Source organism: Apus apus, chromosome Z (genome assembly GCF_020740795.1).
Source record: "Apus apus isolate bApuApu2 chromosome Z, bApuApu2.pri.cur, whole genome shotgun sequence".
Lineage (NCBI taxonomy): Eukaryota > Metazoa > Chordata > Aves > Apodiformes > Apodidae > Apus > Apus apus.
Window position 1 is genome coordinate 48,083,255 of NC_067312.1, and position 12,585 is coordinate 48,095,839.

Genomic DNA, 12,585 nt, shown 5'->3' on the forward strand with positions numbered 1-12,585 from the left:
AGAAGCTTTATTCCCAGAAAATTAGAAGCATCTCCTAGTGCAAAGCAAGTCCTCCTTTTCTGACTTGGAATTAAGAGGCGCCATTGTGCTGTGTGGGTCAGTACCATTTACCATGATGGCTTTGACAGGCACTTCTTTAGGTTCAGGGATTTCTTTCGTAGCAAATTATTTTTGTCCTTGGGAAATACTAGATTTTTTCAAGTATTAGATTGTTTCAAGTAATGATAACAGAAATTTTCAAGGAATTGATTCTGCTCCTGTTAAAATGAATGGAAAAAAACTCTTACTGACTTGAACAGTAGTAGCCTCAGTCCCTTTGCTGTTATTATTTTTAGATATTTCTATTATATTCTATATATATTTTTTATATTTCTATTATATTTTATGTCTTAAGTTCTTTTGACTTTCAGCTAATTAAAGTCCTCTTCTCATCATGACTTCTTACAACCAGCAAAAGTAGTCTCCTCACTTTATTTTTTTTAAACCTTTGTTTTCTAAGTTATGATTTATATTTTTAAGACACTGTCACAGAGAATAGGTTTTTAAAAGTTCATTGTTCAAAACCCAGGAAAAATTATTTTGCATTAAAATAGTGCTGAGAATTAGGGTATAATGAAAATATTAATCTTGTACTTATACCAGAGAATCAGACCAATCTCTTTTCCTTACAGAAGACTGTTGAAATTTAAAAAGAAAGTAATACCAGTAGATTATTTTTTTTTAAATGTTACTAATGTGATATCCTGATATAATAAATTAATACTTTGATATACACGAGTATATAATTAGTTTTCCTTTCATGCATTGGCAATTATTTTACAGCACATTGTTAAAAATTATTAATCTCTCAGCCTTCAAGTAGATACTCATTTTAGGGTATTTGTGAGCAGCCACAAGAGAGTAGTGACCAAGTTTCTCAGTGTTTTTGGTAACCTAAGGGTCTACCATGAAGCTGTTGTTTTAGCCTTACCATGACATGTAGTCTGCCTTTTTCCCTGTGCAGAACTAGAACAGTAAAAGTTTGTGTTCTAAAATAGGTTGGTATGTATAACCATGCCTTCTTTGTAAATGTATATACCCTTTCCAGTGTCTCTCTGAATGCAGTGTTCTTTCGTGCTACCGTAGCATAAATTTGGTGTGTTTATGTGCATTCACTTACCAACACCACTTTGTTTCATTAGACATAAGAACATAAGGAACAACTCACTAGGTCAGACTTTCTAAGTTCTGGATCTATTCCCATGTTATAAGAAAGGGAAGAAGAGACTCAACATTTGGCTGCTTTCTGCAGTTTGTTCTCCTTTTACTTCTCCAGAAGCCAGACAAATGCTTGTGCTGGAGTGTCTCTTCTCAAGCCTTTTACTATCTGTGGACTAGGAGTCCATGAATTTGTGTAATGGCTTTTCAAATCTTCTGATACTACCTGTCCTGGAAGCAAGCTTCAGAAATGCATGACCATCTGTCTACTTTTATGTGTTCTAAACCAATTTCCATATTAGTTTTATCAAGGATGCTGTCATTGTTACACTGCAGATTTTAAGAATAAGAACTCCATATACAGCTTATCTTCAGGAGTTTTTAAACCTTGACCATTCCTCTCTCAGCCTTTTCCTCTCCAATCTGAAGTACCAACTTTTTAAGGCTTATGTCATAAGCCACTTGGTCTATCCCCTTGCTCATATATCTGCATTTTTAAATGTGGTACAGTGTAATTCTACTACATTGCTCATGAGAACACAGCAATCTTAAGTGACTGCAATGCTCAAGCTGTGGGTACAACACAGTTCCAAAACCAGGACAAATTATGCTCTCTCTTCTGACAACATGCCTCAGTTTTTAGGTTTCCCCCCTGCTGTTCCTATAGAGCTAATAACTTCAGACAACAGCAATCAATGACACAATGATTTTCCTCCACCTCTGTGGCTGACAGTTGCAAGTTCCTTATCTCACAGGAAAAGTTTAAGTTATTTTCCATAGCTTTCCTACAATACATTTACCCACATCAAAGTTTATTGGCTAATGTCTTGCCTAATCAGTCAGTTTTGTGCATTTCTTGCCAAGTGAGGCAAGAGCTGGTTATCCAGAAGAGCTTAATGTCCCCTGCAGATATAGAGATCTGTTTCACCCTCTTTCTCATGTCATTGATGAAAAATTTGAAAAAAACTAAACTCAGCATAATTCCTTGGGGAACTGTACTCTTGACTCCATCTTGGAAGATGACCATTTTGCTTCCAAACCTTTAACCAGATTTCAAGCCACAAAGATTGCTCCTGTAGTCAGTTGTGAATGTAGTTTCTTGAATATCCTCTATTGTGGAACATTATTGGAGACTTCTGTATCCATCAGATCCTCTTTGCTCAGGACACTAATGAAGCCACTCTCTCCCAACAGTCCATGCTTATCCAGGTGCTCAAGGATCTTATTCTTTTTTATTGGCTATTACAGTACCAGAAAAGGAACTCAAAACTGCCTAATCTGTAGTTCAAAGGATCCTCTAAAGATCCACTTTTTTGCAGGCAAGAATTACACTGCAATCTGCCAGTCCTCTGGTTGTTTATAACAACAGCTTCTGCAAGCAGTCCAGTTTTTCCCACTGTATTGTTCCATGAATCTCACATGACTGCCACCCTACATGCCTGTTAGCATATAACATACCCATTTGGTCTTACCTTCTCATTCCTTCAACTTTATTCAGCTTCTCTGGCATCTCTGCCGTAAGGAACAAGTAAGGTAGGAGAACCCTTGCAACATTTCAGCTGGAAAGGCCAAAGGAAATCACATTAAATTTCTCTTTCATAGCGCTATTATCCTATACATCCCTTTCACAGTTTTGTCATCGGCTGGTCACACTGACTTCATAACTGGCTTCCTGCTTTTCACGTATTTCAAGTCCCTTTTACTATTAGTTTGACAATCTTTTCTACAGAGCTCTGAAAGTATTTTCTCTTCCTTACTTCTGCTCTTAATCTTCTGTTTTCAATAAATCTGCTAGACTTTAGGGCCTCCATTGGTCTCCTCATGCAGGCAAGCCTTAAATTTTTAATAAATTTTTAGAATAAAAAAATGGCTGCTTCTCTGTGACTGAAGATGACATTGAAAACCAAATGAAAAAAATTCCAAACAACCCAAAACTTAAACCACATCCTCCAGAACAAAGCAGCAAATTCCCTCCAGAATAAATGACAGCACAATTAAAATTCAGATATTCCTTTTCTAATGAAAGGCATGAGAAGTGGCAACTACTATAGCTTTTTGTCACTTCTGTAGCTAGTAAGCATATACCTGGGAAAAAGTAAGCCCACTGTGCACCAGCCTTGCATAAGACTTGTGCAACACTGAAATCCTACTTAGTCCATCAAAATACAGTCTAAGTGTGATTTAATTAGCAGAGGCTTACTGTAGCTTTTGTGAGCTGGAGTGAATTTCACCTTTAACTGTCAACTCAGCTTAACTGATCTGACATTGATTACTCAAAGTTTTACATAATCACCAGGCTGGAAGGAAGACATTAATGCAAAGGCATTGTCATTGAAAAAGAAGGATCAAATCCAAAAGCTGAGTAAACTCGGATGAGAATGTCTATGAGTGGAGGAGACTACTGCTTCCCTGAACACAGCTGGGAGGTGCTACCTGCTGCCACCCAGGGCTGTGGCAGAGCTCTCTCTGAAGGGCAGGCACGAGCATGACTGGGCTTCTGACCAAAGGCTAACACGTTCTCAAAACATTTTTTTCAGTTTCTAACAAAACAGGTGTTTTGGTCTGGGCTGCTTTGAATTATGATAGAGTGTATAGAAGCAGTAACATTAGCTTGCTTTGAAATCCATGCAGAGAAGGAAGAATTATTTCAGTATGTGGATACAAAACTGTGTCATGGTGACTCACACACGTAGATCTATCAGCATTAAAATATCCTGATTTTTCTCATTGCATTTAAAAATAATGTCATTTTACTGTTTCATTCCTTGTTCCCATCCAAAAACTTTTTCTTTCATGGTGCTGTACAAGGGTGATGGGAAGATGATTTCAGCACAAGTCACCTCTTTTCAACACATATAGACAGAGTTAAAATGTACTTTTCTGTTTTGAGATAAAGCCAACATTCTTGTTAGTGAAATATTCAGAAACAGCAGAGTAGTAACATTCAAAATTGTGTGAATGATATCACAGGTCGATAAAAGATTGTCTTCTGGCCCCTAGTCTGGAGACATCTTTCCCTTTGCCTGATTTTTGGTTGTTGTGATTCAACTTCTGTAAAAGAATTAGCAGGCCTGGGTACTAAGTAAGAAGAAAAATTAATATAATGTAATGTAATGTGATTAATATAATGTGATATGTTAGAATAACATGACACGATATGATACAATATAATATATAATACAATATATAAAATGTATATAATACTATACAACAATATAATAATTATTTCTTTTGCCTACCAACTGTAATAATTCTATTAGACTTCCAAATGTGTGTCTGTGACATTGAGGAGTTATACCCACCAGCAACTGAATTATCTGTGAACTGAAACACTTTATTTAGCAAAATATAACTTCACATTCCATGATGTCAGAGTTATTTTTCTTCCTTATTTTTTAAAACCAGAAGATAATTAATTTAAAATCATATAGTAGCAGTTTTTTGAATACACAAGAGTAAGATGCGAACCAGACATTTTGGCTGTACAGCTATTTGAAAGCACATATGTTGATGTCAATGGTAATCATGCAGCTAAGTATTCACCCTGGGCAGAATCACAGTTGTGACTGGGAGCCTCAATATATTAAATTCCTGTGCATATTTATACAACATCTATATAGTATCTGTGCAGAAAATTAAAAGGAACAACCACTCAAAGATGCATTCCTTTTTTGCTTTGAGTAGAAAATACTGTGCTGTCCAGATTAATTTTTCCATCTGTCTTGCCTTCAAGGTTTGCTGTCCCACATATTTTCAGAGCATGCCTAATGGGTTGCATCACAAAATGGAGGCAGGAGACCTACCCCTCTCCCCTTGTGAAGTTCAGTGCTAACAGAACTCACCTGAGACAACTTCTTCTCCACTTCATTATGTGCAACTTTCCATACATCAAAGCTTACACAGTAGCATGTCTGCCTGTAGCTGCAGAAAGGTGCCTAAGACACAAGGCAGGAGGCATTTGTTGTAGAGACTACTTTAAGCTGTACCTGCTGTGATGCAGGGCTTGATGGATTCAGCTACTAGATACAGATGCCCAAAACAGGAAAAAAAGCAAATAACACATGAAGCTTTACTTTTTATTGAAAATGTAAAAATCATGTGAATCATGTACAGTATTTTCACATAAGGAAAATTTTAGCTGTTTCATAATGTTTCACAAAATTGTAAAACATTTGATTTTTATAAAGACTTTTTCATAAAACAGATAAAACCAAAGTAGTATTACAAAGCTATTGTCTAAATCATCAACAAAAACCTGAAGATGTTTAACACATTAATACATACAATTGTCAGGAGTGTAAATCTGCAAGAGGACACACATCGGCATAGAGGGACTGGGTTTTTTTGCTTCAAAATATTTTAAATCAAGTGACATGTTAATAAAGTATAGATGTGTATTCATAGGATGATAAAAGTTCTAGGACTGTCTCTCAACACTACCTCAAACAGTGCAACAGTGATTCAGTGTAAACCTCTACAGTGTTTCATTGATTCGATACTTGTCTTCAAGTATGTGTCCATAAGAATGATCAAAATTTCTACTTAGGTATTTTAATTTTCATAAGTTACAGTAGATTATCCCCTTCAGTATGTTTCTAAATAAAATGAATGGATTTCACAATACATTCTGTAATAACCTGTTCAATAACGTTAGCTTACTCACCTTAACAGCTGTTGTGAAATACACAAGCTCATTCTGACTCTGAATGCCAAAAGTGTAATAAAATTAAAATGGGGTTCACTTCCATATACAACAAAAATATTCAGGTAAATTAAAATAAATTCAAGATAAAATGATGTGTTTTTTTTACAACAGAGACATGATCCTACTGAAAATAAACATGTAAAGTACTAGTTACTATTTTTTAGGAATTTTGATAAATGTATCCAAAATTGCTCACATAAAAATTAACTACAGAAACATCAGAGGATAAAAAAAGTTGGCTGTCTAGCCACACAATTAAAGATATCTGGCAGGCAAAAATAAATTAATTTGATTAAATTACATGTAATCCGATAATACGTGGTCTGAAGAAGAGTGTGTGTGTGTGTGTTATGTGTGTACGTGTGTGTATAAATAATAAGATTGGTAAGAGCTGAAAGCCAGCCAGCCAGCCTGACAGAGGTCAGCTCTTTTGTTGCATTTTTTGTGCATAAAAGTCCCTGCATGTCTCACAGCACCGCTGATACCACCTCATGTCTTGACAAAGGTTCTTCTCTCTTATCACCCTGCAGTACACAGGCCACTGGTCTCCCAGGCACTTGAATGTTAAAGCAGCTGTGGAACAACAACAACAAAATCAAATATACATTACTGTCATATTTATTAGTGAAGAACAAGGTAGCAAAGGTGACAAGGAAAACAGAAGTGTATCTGGGGAAGAGAAAGAAGAATAGATGTAGATACTCAATTAAAGAAAGAAAGAAAAAAACATTATAAGTTTTTCAAGGCCAGCTTAATTTTTACATCGGATTAAGCTGCATTGAAACCTCATGTTCATGTCCCAACAAAGAGGAAGGTAGGCAAGAGTGCCAGAAGGCTTGCATGGAGCAAGGAGCTCCTGGACACATTTAAATGTAAAAACAAGGTTTGCGGAGAGTGGAAGCAGGAACAGGTATCCTGAGAGAATTACAGGCAAGTTGCCAAAGAAGCAAGGGATCAGGTAATGAAGGACAAAGCACAGAGAGAATTGAATCTGGCCAGGGATGTTAACAAGAAAACTTTTTACAACTTTGCCAGTGATAGGAAGAACATGAGGGAAACTGTGGTTCACTCCAGAAGGAAAATGGGAGACCTGGGCATGAAAGACGTAGGGAAGGCTGAGATACTCAATGACTATTTTGACTGTCTTCACTGGCGAGAGCTCAGGTAACACAATCCAAGTTAGAGAAGGCAAAGGAAAAGGAAGATCCCCCCACTGTAGGAGAAAAACAGGTTTGTGACCATCTGAAGGAACTCAAGGTGCAGAAGTCCATGCGACCTGACAAGATTTATCCACAGCTCCTGAAGAAACTGACCAATGAACTTGCAAAGCCTCTGCTCATGGACTACTTTGAAAAGTCCTGGTAGTCTGGCAAAGTTCTCACTGACTGGAAAAGGGAAAACATCACTCCCATTTTCAAAAAGCAAAAAAAAAGGAAGAACCAGGGAACTACAGGCCAGTCAACCTCTCCTCAGTGCCCAGCAAGATCATGGAGCAGATCCTCCTGAAGGCTCTGCTGAGGCAGATGGAAAACAAAGGAGCGACTGGTGACAGCCAACATGGCATCACCAAGGTCAAATCCTGCCTGAATAATTTGGTGGCCTTTTACAATGGCAACACAGCATCAATGGACAATGGAAGAACAAACAATGTCATCTACCTGGAGCTGTGCAAAGCTTTCAACACTGTTCCATGTCACATCATGGTACCTAAATTAGAATATGGATTCAATGGATGGACCACTTGTTGGGTAAGGAACTGGCGAGGTTGTTGCACTCAAAGAGTGGTGATCAACAGCTCAATGTCCAGGTGGACAGTGACAAGTGGTGTTCCTCAAGTGTTCCCACTCAGACTGGTGCTGTTTAATATCTTTGTCAGTGACATGGAGAGTGGAATTGAGTTTACCCTCAGCAAGTTTGCTGATGACAACAAACTGTGTGGTGAGATCAACACTCTGCAGGGAAGGGATGCCAGCCAGAGGGACCTTGACAGGCTTGAGAAGGGGGCTTGTGCAAACTGCATGAAGATCAACAAGGCCAAGTGCAAGGTTCTGCACCTGGGCTGGGGCAATCCCAAACACCGTTACAGGTTGGGTGGAGATTGAATCAAAAACAGCTCTGAGGAGAAGGACTTGGGGGTGTTGGTTGATGAGAAGCTCAACATGAGCTGGCACTATGCACTTGCAGCCCAGAAAGCCAACCAGGTTCTGCATCAAAAAGAAATGTGGCCAGCAGGTCGAAGGAGTTGATTTTCCCCCTCTACTTTTCTCTCGTGAGATCCCACCTGGAGTACTGTGTCCAGTTCTGGAGCCCCCAACATAAGAAGAACATGGACCTCCTAGAGGAAGTCCAGAGAAGAGCCACAAAGATGATCAGAGGATTGGAGCACTTGTCTTATGAAGACAGTCTGAGACAGCTGGCCTTGTTCAGGCTGGAGAAAACTCCAGGGAGACCTTATAGCAGCCTTCCAGTACCTGAAGGGGGCCTACAAGAAATCTGCAGAGGGACTTGTGATAAGAACATGAAGTGAAAGGACAAGGGATAATGGCTCTGAACGTAAAGAGGGTAGATTTAGGTTAGGAATTAGGCAGAAATTCTTCAGTGTGAGGGTGGTGAGACGCTGGAAAAGGTTGCCTGGGGAAGGAGTGGATGCCTGCTCCCTGCATGTGTTCAAGGCCAGGTTAGAAGGGGACTTTGGGCAACCTGATCTGAGTGGGAGGTGTCCCTGCCAATGCAGTGGGGTTGGAACTAGATGATCTTTAAAGTCCCTTCCAATCCAAACCATTCTGTGATTCTAAGATTGCATACAACCTGCAATCTTAGACTTGCATTTCATGCAGAGATAATCTATTTGGCAGGAGGATTTATCGTAACAAGGGCTCTGAAGAATCATCTTAAAAAGGGGATGCTGTGTTACAGCAAGCCTTTGAGTATTCTCCAGTCATGCTCAAGAAGCAGATGAACACATTGTAATGGTGACACCACCATCAACAACCCACTAGGAAATTAAAATTAAAATAATGAACAGCTCTGTAATTATGCAGTTATGTGATTTCTTTAAGACCAATAGAGACCTGTGTTCCTCCAGGAACAGCAAATCTCTTCATGTTAGTAATTTTCCTTCACACGTCCTAATCCATCAGGCATAGATTATAGAGATCTGAACTAAAGCAAGTGGAAAGACCTGTCTGTACTTGAGGAACAAGTAAGTGCCTCTTTGATCTCACAAATAACTCAAGAACATAGTCTGCAGAGCTTTCAGAGAGAAAAAAAGGTATTATTTTTACTTTAGAAATATTTTATAAAATTAAGTGACATATATAAACATATATAACATCTTTATAATATCTCTTATATAAACATATTTGAATCTCAGATGTTTTGTGTCCATAATATCATGCAGTCCCATAATATGGTCCTTTCTTGCATAACAAAACCCTTCACCATTACGAGAAACATTCTCTAATGTAGACACTGGAAAACTGAGGCAGAGAGACAACCTTCTGCACAGAATTTATACCTCCTGAGTCTTAGTCCTGCTTTTAAACTGGGATCTTTACAGAGGGAAATGACTAACAAGACAGTGGGAATGTGTTTTTTTGTCTGCTTACCTAACCTAGGTGATGTTATTGTGTTAACATTAACCTTCTCATTGCAGGCATGGAGATGACAAGGTCTGTAGGCTGCAGGCTTTTCTGAGGAAAAGCATTCATTGCCATGTCTTCCTGTGATCTTGTGCATGCACTGGATGACTCGGGACTGCATCCCTTTGCCACAGGTGACGGAGCACTGGAACACACAGAAGACACACACTCATTCAAAAGGTATTTTTTTCCTGTAAACATGAAAGTGAAATGCCAGTGGCTGCTTCTTCAGTTATCAGCCTTCCAAGATTTCTGCCTTCCATTCTGTTAGCTAAATGAAAATCAATTTTAAAGGCAAAAAAAAGCAGCAGTATTCATTGAAGGGTTGATTCCAGCATCCTGCTGCTGTGAAGATCCACTTTGTAGAGCCTTTGATGAAACGGAAATAAAGCAATGATCCTGAAGACAGCAGGGGCTGTTCTTCTCTATTTGCATCCTAATTTACTCTTATTAGAGGTGAAAGTGATAGCAAAAAAACCCAACAACGTAGGGACACTGACAGAGAAAAGCCTTTTTAATTATGCCATTACCTCTGCCAGTGCAAAAGTGCTTTTTCTACTGAGCAGAGTGCATGCCTCTTGTCTTTGTGTTGCAACTTCATGCTTTCAGGTGTGTCCCACAAATAAAGCACAATGTGAAATATGCTGCCTGGCCTTCTATCAACCTTCCCATCTTGTTACCACAGGGAATGAGGTGAGAAAATAAAACAGCTGAGTGCTGTAATGATGCTAGCATTCTACTGCTATCACAGTGGTGCAATATAGTAGAGTGAAAACCTGAGTAGTACTATACAGATGCATACAAAACATATTCCAAAACAACAAAATACATGCTTTCCCCTTCACTGACTTTTTCTGAACAAAATTTCTCAGGACTTGAATTATTTTTGTGTCCATTGACATATGTTCAATTACTTTAATTACAAATCAATTAAAGATGGAGATGGAGAAGTATAGTTGTCTGAAAAGAAAGAATAATTTTGGGTGTAGGAAACACTAAAGGTTCTTTTTACCATTTAGTTTTGTTATCTATCTGCTTTTAAGTGACATTTTAACACTGTTAGTTGGAGGAAATATTTATGTATGCCAAGTGGAAACAGAGGGATTTCACACAAATACGTGTATCAAGAGAAGTGAGACGTACCTTTTCGACTCCTGAGTCTCCAGGAGATGAACAAGGGACTAGAATATACATTTGAAGGGTGTTGTCACAAGGGACTGAACAAGGTCCAAAGCACATGTCAACTTGTAAGCACATGTCAACTTGTAAGCACATGAAATAGGTGGCATTCTACACAGCCACCAAGTGGACTTGATTTTGGTTCTGTTCTCAGTGATGTATACCAGGAATAATTCCACAAAGTCCATAAAGAACTTAAATTTCTTGCAAAGCTTATCAGATACAGCTTGCATGAACCAAGGCATGCAAATATATTCAATAATACATATAACAATATATTATATTTTATACAATAATATATACAATCATAGAATTACAGAATCATAGAATCGTTTGAGTTGGAAGGGAGTTTAAAGATCATCTAGTTCCAGCGCCCCTGCATTGGCAGGGACACCTCCCACTAGATCAGGTTGCTCAGAGCCCCATCCAGCCTAGCCTTGAACACTGCCAGGGATGGGGCTTCCACAATTACCCTGGGCAACCTGTGCCACTGTACCATCATCCTCACACTAAATAATTCCCTCCTAGTCTCTAACCCAAATCTCCCCTCTTCCAGTTTTGATCCACTACCCCTTGTCCTCTCACTACAAATCCTTGAAAAAAGTTCCTTCCCAGCTTTCCTGTAGGCCCACTTCAGGTACTGGAAGGCACCTATATGGTCCCCCTGGAGCTTTCTCTTCTCCAGGCTGAACAAACCCAACTCTCTCAGCCTGTCTTCGTAGGAGAGGTGCTCCAACCCTCTAATCATCTTTGTGGCTCTCCTCTGGGCTTTCTCCGTGAGCTCCATGTCCTTCTTATGCTGGGGGCTCCAGAACTGGACACAGTACTCTAGGTGGGTTCTCAAGAGCTGAGTAAAGGAAAAGAATCACCTCCCTTGACCTGTTGGCTAAGCTTCTTTTGATGCAGCACAGTATGTGGCAAGCACATATTGCTGGCTCATGTAGAGCTTCTCATCCCACATCACCCCACAGTCCTTCTCCTATCAATTGTTCTCGATCCATTGTTCACCCAGCCAGTATTTGTGCTTGGATTTGCTCCAAGGCAGGTGCAGGACTGTGCACTTGGTCTTGTTGAACTGTTATATTAAACATAATGAATACATAATTTTTTATTCAATAGCAATAACAGCATAACAAATATGCTGTTTTCAGGAGGGAATTCTGCTAGTACTGGTGTCTTTTCAAAGTAGAAGTCTGTCATTAACTTTTAATCTAGTATACTGGTTTTAAATTGCCTAAGAAAAAGTCTCTCAACAGAATTCCTTATACTGAATTCTCTGCCTTTTTCCTATGCAGCTAAAAATAATCTGGCTTCCTATAACAGCCAGCATTATGCACGTGGCAAATCAGTATAATCACACATATATATAATCAAATTTTATCACCAATAACAGCCAGAACATCAATCTTAACCTTGCCAAAATTCCAGCCACTTCTCAGATTTGTTTCTCTGTAATTTGATAGAAGTTTCTCTCTTGAATATTTTAATGGAATAGCAAGTTAGACAATGGAATAGCAAAATTAAACAAACAAACAAACCCCAAACATACAAAAAACAACACAAAAACCCCTAAAATCTGAGAATGAAGGATGAAGATGAAGTTAATATGATGAAGATAAGACCATGAAGGTAATATGATTAAGGTAATATTGAAAGATTATCACAATGACCTTAATTTAGAGTAATTTTTCACAGACTATTGTATTTTTTCCCCTTTAGTAGGACACCTGCATGTTTATTAAACAAAGTCAAGTACATGTGAGCTTGTAGTATCTATATATCTTCTTCTATCAGCTACAGAGGAGCAGGACAGAAAAGGCAGGTGGATCTGGTACACAAGATCTCCTAAAATAATTTTTCTGC

General features: G+C 38.6%; 1 protein-coding gene across 1 annotated transcript in view; it reads right to left on the minus strand.

Moving 5' to 3' along the window:
* Positions 1–6,099: 6,099 nt before the first annotated feature.
* ADAMTS19 (ADAM metallopeptidase with thrombospondin type 1 motif 19) overlaps positions 6,100–12,585 on the minus strand; it is a 137,604-nt gene continuing 131,118 nt past the window's right edge. The window contains exons 22-23 of the mRNA XM_051643675.1: positions 9,511–9,688; positions 6,100–6,475 (exon numbers count right to left, since the gene is read on the minus strand). Of these exons, the coding sequence (XP_051499635.1) occupies positions 6,324–6,475; positions 9,511–9,688 (330 nt within the window). The 3' untranslated portion in view covers positions 6,100–6,323. The remainder of the gene's footprint in view (positions 6,476–9,510; positions 9,689–12,585) is intronic.